General features: G+C 37.0%; 1 protein-coding gene and 1 pseudogene across 1 annotated transcript; both read left to right on the top strand.

The window, feature by feature from the left end:
- Positions 1 to 2,859: 2,859 nt before the first annotated feature.
- LOC126591633 (licodione synthase-like) lies at positions 2,860 to 7,226 on the top strand. Its single transcript, XM_050257411.1, has 2 exons — positions 2,860 to 3,789; positions 6,376 to 7,226. Exons 1-2 carry the CDS (start codon positions 2,879 to 2,881, stop codon positions 7,055 to 7,057), a joined length of 1,593 nt encoding a protein of 530 aa, XP_050113368.1. The 5' UTR covers positions 2,860 to 2,878; the 3' UTR covers positions 7,058 to 7,226.
- Positions 7,227 to 9,904: 2,678 nt separating this feature from the next.
- LOC126590212 (cytochrome P450 93B2-like) lies at positions 9,905 to 13,505 on the top strand (annotated as a pseudogene).
- Positions 13,506 to 13,561: the final 56 nt, after the last annotated feature.

The raw sequence follows: 13,561 nt of genomic DNA on the forward strand, positions 1-13,561 counted from the left end.
AACCCATGTAACATCTTTCTACCCCCAACTTAAATTTTAGATGTTAATTATCTTTTTTACCCCATTGCATAATTACCAACAAGTACAAGATGAAATTAATAATAAAACTAAAATTTATCAATAAACCCACACATTATAATTAAACTCCACCATGACTCCTTGTTTATCTTATGTTCATTTCGACTAAAACCCTATAACTTTTATAGAGAAAAACAAGTTTTTTTTCAGTCCGAGGAAAGTGCTTCTATCGTCTATGCAACATTAGTTGTTGGTAAGGAGTTGCAACCAGACAAGGTGAAAGAAAAATGTTAGTTTCCAACTGCAAGCTTTCAGTGCACTTTGAGGCTGCTGGGGTGAGATTTCTTCAAGCATCGTATAACACATAATTGAAAAGTTGATGTTTGTGGAACCTTTCAAAAAAAAAAAATAAAGGGTACTCTCTCTTTCATTCAGCATGAATAGTCCCTTGCATGTCGATCAGTGCAAACCTTGCTTCGGAGGTACCCAAGTCCATTCCGAGATAAAGTCGCCCCAGCCCCCACCCCCCCCCCCCAATTGGAACACCCACTTGAGCTTCATCATTACTACTTCCAACAACCATTGGTACTGTTGGATCTCTTGGCCGCCATCTCGGTCTTGTATGCTTGTTCTTCACGCCATTACACAACCCATTTCTTGAAAACTTCATCTGTAGACTGAACATCCCTGAAGCATCAAACACTTAACATCTTGAATTTGATGCACAACTACTGTAACTACTTGGTGTTGGTGATGAGAGAGAGAGAGACCATGTGTATGCGTATGTGTATGTGTATGTGTTGGGGATGGCGACCATGGAAACATGAAGGAGGTTGCATTTGCAGCCATGGAAAAAAATGCTATAAATGGATGTAAAGATCATTTTACATTTTGAACTGGGTTTGGGAGGATAGTTTAGGTAATAACTTTGGGTTTAAAGATATATTAATTCATAAATAAAAATTAATATGGACGTAGATAGTAAGTTGGGTGTAGAGAGATGTTACATGGGTTCAAATAAAAGTTCTCTTTCATCAACTGGGAACGACATTCTCGTCGAAGGGGCAAGGGCACTTTAGTCTTTCAGAAGTTAATATAAGGAGCGGATAGAGTAAATGAAATTGTGAGTTTTAGAATAATTCTGGAAACTTGAGTCATTTATGTAGAGGTTTGGATTTTCGTTTCGTGACAAAGACACTTTGCGGTTTCTGATGTCCCAAATATGGAGGAGCTAAAATGACCAAATATAGCTCATGTCACATCGCCAAACTAATATCACCTTCAACTTAGTTGATGGAATAAGGTAAAGAAGGGCACAAATGATGAATATATATGGCAAAGTGAAACGAAATTGAATGCAGAGAATAGAATGAAATTTTGTGTAATATTGATGATGAAACATTTAAATTAAAGAAACGGCTATGCACTAGTAGATTAAACATTTAAATTAAAGAAACGGCTAAAAAAGAGAAACAATTTTTTAGCTAGATAATACTTGCATCTCCTATGGAGAGAATAAATTACGAATAACGTATCCTCATCGTATAATAAATTTAAATCGGAACCGCTCAATTTCTTAATTTTTATTTGGACATCATCCTTACTAACAATCATTAGAATCAAAGATCGTTTAATGCATTCAAATGTATGAAACAAGTTGATGGTATGAGTAACAAGTAACATATTGATGATGAATCGTCAATCTATTTGATACATTTAGATGATTAAACAAACTCAATTTCAAATGATATTTTTTGTAAGAATGATCTTTAAATAAAAAATAAGAAATTGAGTGATTCCGATAATAAAACTTATACGGCAATGATACATTATTTGTAAGGAGAAGAATATGTGCATTCCAGCCCCTTTGAAATGATGCAAGTATTATCTTATCCCGCCTAACCGCACAACCAAGTCCTATTAATCACAACTATAGTAAAATCTTTACACAGTGTGTTGGGACCAAACTAATTTATATCTATAGGGAGGTTATTACTTAAAAGAGTGTAGCGAAAAAGATATTTTTTTACTTAGTTATACTTAATGAATGTTATATGGATACAAAGAACCAGATTAAGAGTTGAGTCATGCCAATTTTTAAGTATAACATCGCAAAAAGAAAGACACATAATCTCTAAAATATTTATTTCATCTCAAATTTTTATTTGTAACCATATTGCATAGCAGCAGCGGTTCCCACTGCTGAAAAAAAAAAAACTACTTATTATTATTATTATTATGTGGAGGCAAGTTTCTGAAGAAACCTAGAAAAATTATACTTATTACAATGTAGAATTTATAGTTATATATAACTGGCCCAAGTTGAGATCAGAATTTTTTATAATTACATGAAAGTTATTCTTTTATAGAGCATCACTATAGAAAAATACATAAACAAGTTCTATTAGAGCCTTTAAGATGCACGCACTTCTGCTCATCACTCTAAAGTTGTAGTAATGTTTATCACCCTACTTAAATTACTGGATGAGTTTAAATTTTGAGATTTGTATTTATTCACTACATAAATCTTAAAATTTAAACTCATATAACTAACGTGAAGAGTGTCGCCATTATTTGAAATGGTGAATATCACCGTCCCTTAATGATGATAAAAGTACACCCTTTAAAGATGATGGTGTAGCCTTTAAAATAGGATCTTAGTATGCGTTTAAGTACAAGAAGAATAGTCAACAAAGAGGTGCACATGAGAGTGGAAGCGACTATTTTCTCAAATTTAATATTCGATAACTTAGTAATGTTTTTGTCTCATTTAAACTTAGAATTCCTTTAAATACAAGAAGAATAGTGATGAAAAGGGAACAAACCAAATCATCACCGCTCGTAACCTAACCAACTAGCCATGGCACATGAGCAAGTCCTATTTATGATCCTCTTCCTTCTCTTAACTATCCCTCTTATTCTCTTCCCCACCCTAACCTCAAAACTATTTCAATCACACCACCCTCGACTCCCTCCAAGCCCCTTAGCCCTACCCATCATCGGCCACTACCACCTCCTCGGCCCTCTCCTCCACCGCACCTTCCACAACCTCTCTCACCACTTCGGCCCCTTATTCTCCCTCCGGCTCGGCTCCCTCCAGTGCGTTGTAGTTTCCTCCCCGGACCTCATAAAAGAGTTCCTCAGCACCCACGAGCTCTCCTTTATATCCCACGGACAGTCCCTCGCTATTGAAAGCATGACCTACAACGCTTCCCTTGCATTTGCACCCTACGGGCCCTACTGGAAGTTCATAAAAAAATTGACAGTGAACGAGCTTCTAAGCAACCGTAGCATCCACAACTCTATGCCACTTCGAACCCAAGAGTATCTAAAGCTTCTAAGGCTTTTGGCCAAGAAAGCTGAGAGTTGTGAACCTGTGAATCTCACTGAGGAGTTTCCAAAGCTTTGGAACAATGTGACTGTGGACATGATTTTGGGGACAAAGGGTTCCAGCGCAGAAGGAAGGGTGGCGCGGGCGGAGGAGGCGAGGCTGGTGGTGCGGCAGGCCACGAGACTTTTTGGAGAGATGAGTTTGTGTGACTTTTTTTGGGTTTGTAAGAAGTTGGATTTGGGAGGGTTTGTGAAGAGAATTGGGGATACGCATAAGAGGTTTGATGTGTTAGTGGAGAAGATTATAAGAGAAAGAGAAGAAATGAGAAACAAGGAGAAGAAGGAGGAGGTCAAAGATTTTCTTGATATTTTGGTTGATATGTTGGAGGATGAGAGTTTGGAGGTTGAATTTACAAGAGTTCACCTTAAGGCTCTATTACGGTAATAATTAGCTTCTTCGCGTTCTACTTTTTTGAACTGAGTGTTTTTAACCGAATTTTGTCCACCCTTACAACTACTAGCGTACTTTACTTTTACCATACAAATTTATAATCGGAATCATTCATTTTTTATTTCTCATTTAAAGATCATCTTTATATATATGATTAAACAACCTTTAATTTTGGTGATAATTAAGAAAATTAACGATTTTGATTATGAAGTTAGAATATCATCTCAAGGGGCGGATGCATGTGGTAGTACATTACGTCGTGGAGGCAAATATCGTCCTTTTTTAACTATGTGTTTTTTGCAAAGTTTAATTCTAACTAACCTCTTAACACGCACGGGCGGAGCCCTATGGAGGCCACAATAGGCCATGGCTTATCCTGAATTTTCATCCATTTATGTGTATTGTGTGCTAGTTTTTACATTAAGAATTATACGATATAGTGGTAGAAACAACTTGAAGATTTCCGCAAATCACAAGTCTGAGACCTGGTTATGCTAAAAATCTTTTCATTTATTTTACCCTATAAACCTCATAATTTGTATGTGGTCCAATATTAGTAAACATAGTGTTGGGTCTTGAGTTCAAAACTCCCTCATCTTCTAAATTATTGTAATAGTTTTGAACCCTCCCGCTCCCTTTAAGAATTATAAAATTAAAAATAAAAAGTTATAATTAGCCATCTGTTTTACCATATAAGCCTTCTGATGCCAACAATCTTTTGATTTTTTTTAAACCAATTCCTTCTTTTTTTTTTGTTAGTTTATAAGCTTTATATAAACCAAGATCTATACAATCTAGAGGAAAATTCAATTATGTTGAAAGAAAAATATCATAATACTAGTTTTGAGCTAGTTACCTTATTGTTTTCATTTAATGTGTTAGTCATTTTTTGCAAGCTCATAAACAAGCTAGTTCTTATGATATACTAAATTTTTCATACAAACTTTAAAGCTCCATCACTCTTATTCATTTTCCATGACAATTAATACAAAAACACACCCAAAAAAAAAAGAAAAAAAAACCTTTAATTGGTCTCCATTTAATTATATTGCAATATTTTTTGTCATATTTCTTTCATTTGGCTTAAAGGCCCCTTCTCGAATGGATTTCTGACTCCGTCACAATTAACACACGTTTATGGGTCTTCTTTAATTCTTCCATAGTTATTTGCATAGGTAGACATTTTTATTTTTTTATTGTTCATGTATGTAGATATATGTATAAAAATAATAGGAAACTTCATTTTAATCCTTGGCAAAGATGACTTTTAGACTAAAATCATGAGTAAAATCAAAATCTAATTTTAGTTTCTTGACACATTAATCACCTCATTTATTAATTACATTTTGATGTTTTAATTATTTCTCTTTTTCTTCCTAATTTTAATGTATTGATTTTTCATTTCATTAATTGTAATATATTTTGGTGTAAACATTTAGATAAACTAATTTTTGTTATACAATATATTTCGATATACTTGGTCTTCTTCATTTAAGTACATTAAATTCATTATAATAATTTCGGTATACACATTTTGGTACATACATTTCGATACAAACATTTAGGTACATACATTTCCGTACTAACATTTTGATGCATACATTTCGGTACACACATTTAGGTACATTAATTTAATATAATACATTTCGGTACTAACATTTAAATACATTAATTCAATATAATACATTTTGGTACTAATATTTTAGGTACATTAATTGAATCTTTCAAGTTTGAAGAATGTTAAATAAAATTAATAAATTAAAAAAAAACTTTTTTTGGTCAAAAAATAAATTAGAATGTGTATATTAATAAGTGAGACATTGAATAAAATACATATTAATTATTTTGAATTAAGAACACACCAAGGGACTATAATCAATAAGTAATCTATCACCAGGTTTATATTAAATTTCAAACTTCTTCAACGATTAAAGTTAAAAAAACCCCTAAAAATAAAAGACAAATAGAATACAGAAACTGAAGGGGAAAATGAAAATAAATGGACATGATCGTACGTATCGTAGTTTCATACACGCGATCTTTATAGTGAAAAAATAAGGATTTCATAGTAAATTCAATTGGTAATATGGAAGTAGCCTAACATCTCACAAACATTAAGCACATAAAATATCCATTCTTTCTCTGATGTGAGATTCACATTCTGACAAAGTTTTTCTTATTTGTTACACTTTTGCTTGTATGTGTTCTTCGTGTATGTGTGTGTTACGTGTTTGATAATCAAAGTCTAGTTCTAGTAGGATTTTTTTTTTTATCAGAGTAGTTTTAATGGTTTAAATGTACATTAGTAGTATTCATCTCCACTTATGAGTGGTCACTCAGTACTACGGTCTAGTGGTATTCTTTTTCACTTTAAGTGAGAAGTCTATTATATGTTCGATTTTCGCCAAAGACGAATTTGAACCACATTATTAGTGGCTCATTGTGAGGCTAAGTCCACCCCCTCCCCTTAGTTGTATTAAATAAAAAGGTACAAAGTTTTGTGACTAACATACATTAGAAGTCAAATTACACATATGAGTCTTCATATTTGCCTTTGATATTGATGTACCCTTAAGTACATTTATTCTTCAGGATTTATTCACGGCCGGAACAGACACAAACGCAATTTCACTAGAATGGGCGTTGGCAGAGCTCATCAATCACCCAAGGGTGCTCGAGAAAGCGAGGGAGGAGATCGATCGAGTCATCGGGAATAAACGACTCGTCGGAGAACCGGACGTGCCAAATCTTCCATACCTCCAAGCCATCATAAAAGAAACATTTAGACTACACCCACCAGTGTCTCTGGTCACAAGAAAATCTGGACAACAATGTAAGGTTGGAGGGTATGACATCCCAACAAATACCATGTTGTTTGTGAATGTTTGGGCCGTTGGAAGGGACCCGAAGATCTGGGACTGCCCATTGGACTTTTGGCCTGAAAGATTCCTACAACTAGGTTCGGACAACAAGGTGAATTCAGTAGATGTGAGAGGGCAACATTTCCAACTGCTTCCTTTTGGGTCTGGGAGGAGGGTGTGCCCTGGTGTGAACTTGACCATGAAAATGCTACCTGGGGTACTTGCAGCTATGATCCAGTGCTTTGATTGGAAGGTTGTCGGGTCCGACCACAATAATATGAACCGTGATGATGTTCTTGAAATGGATGAACGGCCTGGATTTACTACTCCAAGGGCGCATGATCTTGTGTGTATTCCAGTTGCCCGATTCAGCTCACTCAACATCCTTGATCCATAAACTACAGGGGGATGGGGGGTTTGAACTCAAGGACCGGTGGATTGAGGAGGAAGACCTTATCCACCTATACAATCCCCACTTTCGCTAACTCTTATGTGGTCACAAAAATATTATGAACATTAGTGTGCTGTAATGTGTGTTTTCATTTGTATTCTAATAAAGAAATCTTCCATTATCCATCTGCAAGGTCAGTTGATCATATCATTAACTTTTCCTTTATGATTTGCTGCCTTTGGTGGGGTGGCTTTCTATCCTTCTGATTCCGCTTGATGGCTTGAACACGACATGATTAATCCCTTCCGAACAGACTGTGTAATGCCCTCCAAACGAAGATGCTCGAGGCGCATGGGAATGCTGTGGAATCTGCCTATATAATGGGGGTATTCTTATCTTATTCGAAAAAAATTCACACGTCATCTCCAGGATTTTTAAGATTATTTTGGATCCACAAGATCTCTAAAATTTGACTAGTATTATCAACTCTTCAAAGCAACCAACCGTACCAAGCAAACTTGTTCTATTTTAAGTTGTTCTCCTAAGTTTTAAAGAGATTTTATTTTTAATTAGAAATTTGATTTGATTTGGTCTAGTTTTCCTTGTCTTATTGACAAATGGTTGATACTATATATTTTCGTATTATTGATCCTTTGTAATCTTAAAACTTCCATATGAAGAAGAATAAAATATTAAAATTGTATTTGAGTTTGTGAGATTAATAGAGAATTTTGAAATTATATATACTAAAACTCAAAACAAATTGTTTTACTGTTCATTCAACAGTGTGCTTCCTGTTTTGACCCTGCTAAGTTTGTGTTATTACTTCTCCTGCCACTGTCTCTTTAAATATATATTCCTTGGTGTGTGCTTTTTGTAGACGATATAGTGTTGATAGATAAAACTCAGGAGGGGGTAAATGTGAAGCTTAACCTTTGGCGGGAAGTGTTGACTCTAAAGGTCTTTGCCTAAGTAGGTCAAAGACAAAGTATATGGAATGCAAGTTCAATGGGAACAAAGGTTCAATGAGTTAGGGATGAGGATTGGAGATCAGAAAGTACCAAATAGGGAACGTTTTCGCTACCTTGGATCTATCTTGGAAAAGAACAAAGAATTGGATAAAGACCTCAACCATAGAATACAAGCTGGATGGATGAAGTGGAAGAGTGCATCAGGTGTGTTGTGCAACCGTTGTATGACACTAAAACTTAAGGAAAAATCTTTAGGACTGCAATAAGGTTAGTAATGCTTTATGACACGGAATGTTGGGTATTCAAGCATTAATATGTACACAAAATGAGTGTATCGAAGATAAGAATGCTTCGTTGGATGTGTGGGCACACGAAAGGATAAGATTAGGAACGAGGATATCTGAGGTAAAGTAAGAGTAATCGAATTTGAAGATAAGATCAGAAAATTTCTGTTAAGATGGTGTGGACATGTGAAATGAAGTCCTATAGACGCTACAGTTAGAAGATGTGATTACGAGACTAAGGCTCAAGGCTAAAGGGATAGAGGAGGACCTAAGAAAACTTGGAAAAAGATTCTAAGAAAAGACTTGGAGTACTTCGATTTAACGAAAGATTTAGCACAAAACCTAAAACAGTGTTGTTCAAGGATTCATACAGCCAACCCCACTTAGTTGGATAAGACTTCGTTGTTGGATAAGGCTTTATTGTTGTTGTTAATGTTTCCTTATTTCTCTTCCCTCTCGCTCCTCCCCTACTGCGACTCCGACTCCCCATTGGAACGACAAATCAAAAAATCACCATTTTTATCTCCTTCTCCGAATCAACACATTCATTGATTAATCTTAGGTCACACCCGAACCCTTAAAATCCTCAAACCCAATTTGGGTTCGACATTCCCGTCGACTTTCAGGCCTTTTCTGGTGACAGCCGACCCTGCAACCACAACTATTCGACTCAGGAGAGTCCCAACAAAAACATTCGAGCTTAGCGTGCTTGAATCTACCCCTTCATCCAAGAGTTCTATAAGCCTTGCTTGCAGTAGGTTTTCCGACGAAGATTCGAGTTTTTTATGGGCCAATTTAAGGCCTTTCTGACCATTTTTGGGTCCGGCGAAGGTAGTAGGGATACAACAAATTATTTTTACGGATACAACAAATTATTTTTACTTACTTTCAAAATTATTTTATAAGTAATTTTTGTATCTGTGAATTGCTTGATTCAAATGTTATATCTCATCTGCATATTGAGGTTTTCTGACATAAAATTTCCACATTCCACATATTGATATAGGGCTAAAGATCGAGAACGTACTAAACCATCTAATTTGTCTAATGGATCGCCGTAGTTGTTGGCCAGTATGCTTGAAATGGAACCTAGTGATATATCCTACAAACAGGGGAAGAGAACGGTGCTCCAGATCGAGTTTTAAGAGATCCCTTCAATCTGTTAGGGCTTTGCATACAATGGCTATGTAATACATACATACATATATATATAGATATACAGACATATACATACATATCTGATCATGTAGACCAAAATAGAATGGGTTACTAATCTGTAGTGAACTGGATACATTCATTGTATTGCAATAATTTCTTATTCAAATGATTAGGCCCTCTCATCCACCGCACCTTCCACAACCTCTCTCACCGCTTCGGCCCCTTATTCTCCCTCCGCCTCGGCTCCCTCTAATCCATGTAGTTTCCTCCCCGGCTGTCGGGCTTGCCAACTTGGAAGCTGTAGCGCACAGCTTGCAATGAGTGAGTTTTGAGAGAAATTGCTGCAGAGGATGGCAATATAATCCGTCAAATCCGATCCCCACATGTAACCGACCGAATAGTTTTGTTTTGGGTAGCAAAATTTCGGGTTTTTTACGGTTATGAGTAACCGTTGGGTAAATTGTTCGATTTCTGGTTCGATTATGGTTATAGGGGTATCCGCTCCGAACCCGTTCCGTTTTCATTCTTTAATAAAAAAATATAAATATTTATCATATATATGTTTTTATAAAAGAATGAAATCCATGTGCAGTGTGTAGACTTCAAACTTTAGTACTCCTTGGGAGACTACAAAAGTCTTGAGCGTGCTGTGCACACTTCAAAGACTTTGAGTTCTTCCAGAAAACATACTTGAGCGTGCATATTGTGCAGTGTGCAGACTTCAAACTTCAAGCCTTCAACCTTTTGCAGTTGAAACAAAATAGAGGAGATGAAAAAGTAGAGCTCTATCACTACCCAGGGCACGGGCTTCTTACTCTGCCTCTATTTCCTCTGGTCTGCCTATTTTGGAAGTGCAGAGAGCAGAGTGTGGCTTCTTCAAAGTCGGAAGTCAGGGATGTGCAGGTAGATGAGCGGGTCACTATGACAAGTCGTAAGTTTGCTCTTTTATAAACAGTTTCTTTTGATGTAAGTTTGCTCTTATACATACATTGAATTATGCATATTAAATTTTTGAAACTGGATATTTTTTAAATCATACTTATTCCTTGTTCATTGTTTTCATTGAAGGGGTTATGTGAAGATGGTCGTGAAGGAGGAATTGGAACATCATGGGAAAACAAACGGGGGAATCCGTTACCCAACGGGTTCAGTTACGAGGAATACCTGTTCAGATTTTTTACGGTTTCGGGTACGGGGAAAACAAACGGATTCAGTTATGAAGATGGCACATCCGAACCCAATCTACCTGCACTTACAGCCAATGGATAGGAGAAAAGGACAGATACGACAGGCAGGGCAGCGGGTAAAGTGGGAACAAAGGGAAGTGGGGAATCGAGAAAAAAGAGGATATGTTAGGGTTAATTAGGGACAAGTGATCTCTCTTGTGTTTTTTTTTTTTTCTTTAATGACCCAAAACCTGAGCCGTTCAACTTAAAAAACGAGTTATACGTAGAAAAACTGGGCTGTTCAATTTGGGCTCTAGATATTGTTTTTTTTTTTTTTATACCTAGTTATGTGGATTTTTATTTTTTGTTGCCCCTCTCAATTTTGGGCCCCAGACGGTTGCTCTGGTAGTATTGGGTCTGGCCGGGCCTGTGAGGAGTTTCCAAAGCTTTGGAACAATGTGACTGTGGACATGATTCTGGGGACAAAGGGTTCGAGCGCAGAAGGAAGGGCGGCGCGGGCGGAGGAGGCGAGAGTGGTGGTGCGGCAGGCTACGAGGCTTATTGGAGAGATCAGTTTGTGTGACTTTTTTTTGGGTTTGTAAGAAAGTTGGATTTGGGAGGGTTTGTGAAGAGAATTGAGGATAAGCATACGAGGTTTGATGTGTGGGTGGGGAAGTTTATAAGAGAACGAGAAGAAATGACAAACAGGGAGAAGAAGGAGCATGTTGGAAAGAAGGAGGAGGCCAAAGATTTTCCTGATATTTTGGTTGATATGTTGGAACTTGGAAGATGGGAACTCGGAGGTTGAATTTTATAAGCTCTAGTTATGGCAATAAATAGCTTCTTGGCGTAATTTTTTTTTTTTTTTTTTTTTTTGAACAATTGATATAAACTACACTAAGAAAGAGAAAGAGAAAAAGGGAGTGAGTTTAACCTCACAATAGGCGTCTAATTTTTTTTAAGTAATAATGTTTTTTAACCGTATCTTGTTCACCCTTATAACTAGCATATTTTTACCATATAAATTTTATAACCAGACCCATTCATTTATTATTTCTCATTTAAAGACCATCTCTATATATATGACTAAATAACCTTTAATTTTGATGAATTTTCAAAAGTGAGAGATAATAAGTTCAAATGTTGTGAATATCGAGTTCGAAACCAATTTTTTCTCCTTCACTCTTAGTGTAAATATATTGTTGTATTGAATAATAAGGTACAAAATTTTGTGACTAACATACATTCGAAGTCAAATTGCACTTATGAGTCTTCATATTTGCCTTTGATGTTGTTGAACACTATCCAATATATACATTTATTTTTCAGGATTTATTCACGGCCGGAACAGACACAAATGCAATTGCACTAGAATGGGCGTTGGCAGAGCTCATCAATCACCCAATGCTGCTCGAGAAAGCGAGGGAGGAGATCTATCGAGTCATCGGGAATAAGCGACTCGTCGGAGAACCAGACGTGCCAAATCTTCCATACCTCCAAGCCATCATAAAAGAAACATTTAGGTTACACCCACCAGCGTCTCTGGTCACAAGAAAAACTGTAAAAAAAAGGTTGGAGGGTATGACATCCCAACAAATACCATGTTGTTTGTGAATGTTTGGGCCGTTGGAAGGGACCCGAAGATCTGGGACTGTCCATTGGACTTTTGGCCTGAAAGATTCCTACAACAAGGTACGGACAACCAGGTGAATTCAGTAGATGTGAGAGGGCAACATTTTCAACTGCTTCCTTTTGGGTCTGGGAGGAGGGTGTGCCCTGGTGTGAACTTGACCATGAAAATGCTACCGGGGGTACTTGCAGCTATGATCCAGTGCTTTGATTGGCAGGTTGTCGGGTCCAGTACTTTGAGGAGGAAGACCTTATCCACCCGTACAATCCACCACTTTTGTTACCCCTTATGTTTTTGTCGGGTCCAGTGCTTTGAGGGGGAAGACCTTATCCACCCGTACAATCCACCACTTCCATTACCTCTGATGTTTTTCACCATAATATTATGAATAATGTGCTGTAATGTGTGTTTTCATTTGTATTCTAATCAAGAAATCTTCCGTTTTCCATATGCAAGGTCAATTGATCATTACCATTATTGTTTTCTTTATGATTTGCTGCCTTTGGTGGGGTGGCTTTCTCCTCATTCAGCTTGATGGCTTGGACAGAACATGATTAATCCCTTCCGACCAGACAGTGTAATGCCCTCCAAACGAAGAGGCTCGAGGCATAGTTATGGAAGAGAAAGAAGAGAAATCTCAGGCTGTAAGCCATAACCAGCAGGGCGAGTCGGAAGCTCTGTTGGCCAATTAATCTGCAGAGAACTTGTTCTCCCTATAAATGTGGGGGGAGTTTCTGTTGCTAACTCTGATCAACAGATGAGGGTGTAAAGAGGGTCGAGTCTGCCAGAGTCAATATCAAGCACTATACATCTAAAACTTGTCCAGCTGTCCTCTAAGCCAATTGCTGCTTGGAAAAACAAACTCTGTAACTCTGCAGAAACCATAGGGGCGTCCCAATCCAAGAGGCCGTCAGTTCTGGTGAGTTTAGAGCCCAACGATGTGTTGGAACGCCTCCACTCTTGAGCATAAGTTCAGATCACATTCTAGCGGCATGCAGGGGGAATACATCATCAGTACCAAGGAGTCGCAGATTCCTCCATCTCCACAAGAACCAGAAGCTTAATCCAAAAGTACCTGACCCCAATTCAAACCACATTAGAGGATCCCCAAGTTTGAAAAGTACCAACACTAACATGAGCTTAATAAAATAAGCAGGGGATTGGTTATTTCTTCAGCTACAATGTCTGCATAATTTTACAATCGGAAGAGAGATTACATATATATATGTCCGCATAATTTTACAATTGGAAGAGCATTTTATAATATATATATATATGTATGTATGTATGTATGTATGTAT

Source organism: Malus sylvestris, chromosome 11, assembly GCF_916048215.2.
Source record: "Malus sylvestris chromosome 11, drMalSylv7.2, whole genome shotgun sequence".
Lineage (NCBI taxonomy): Eukaryota > Viridiplantae > Streptophyta > Magnoliopsida > Rosales > Rosaceae > Malus > Malus sylvestris.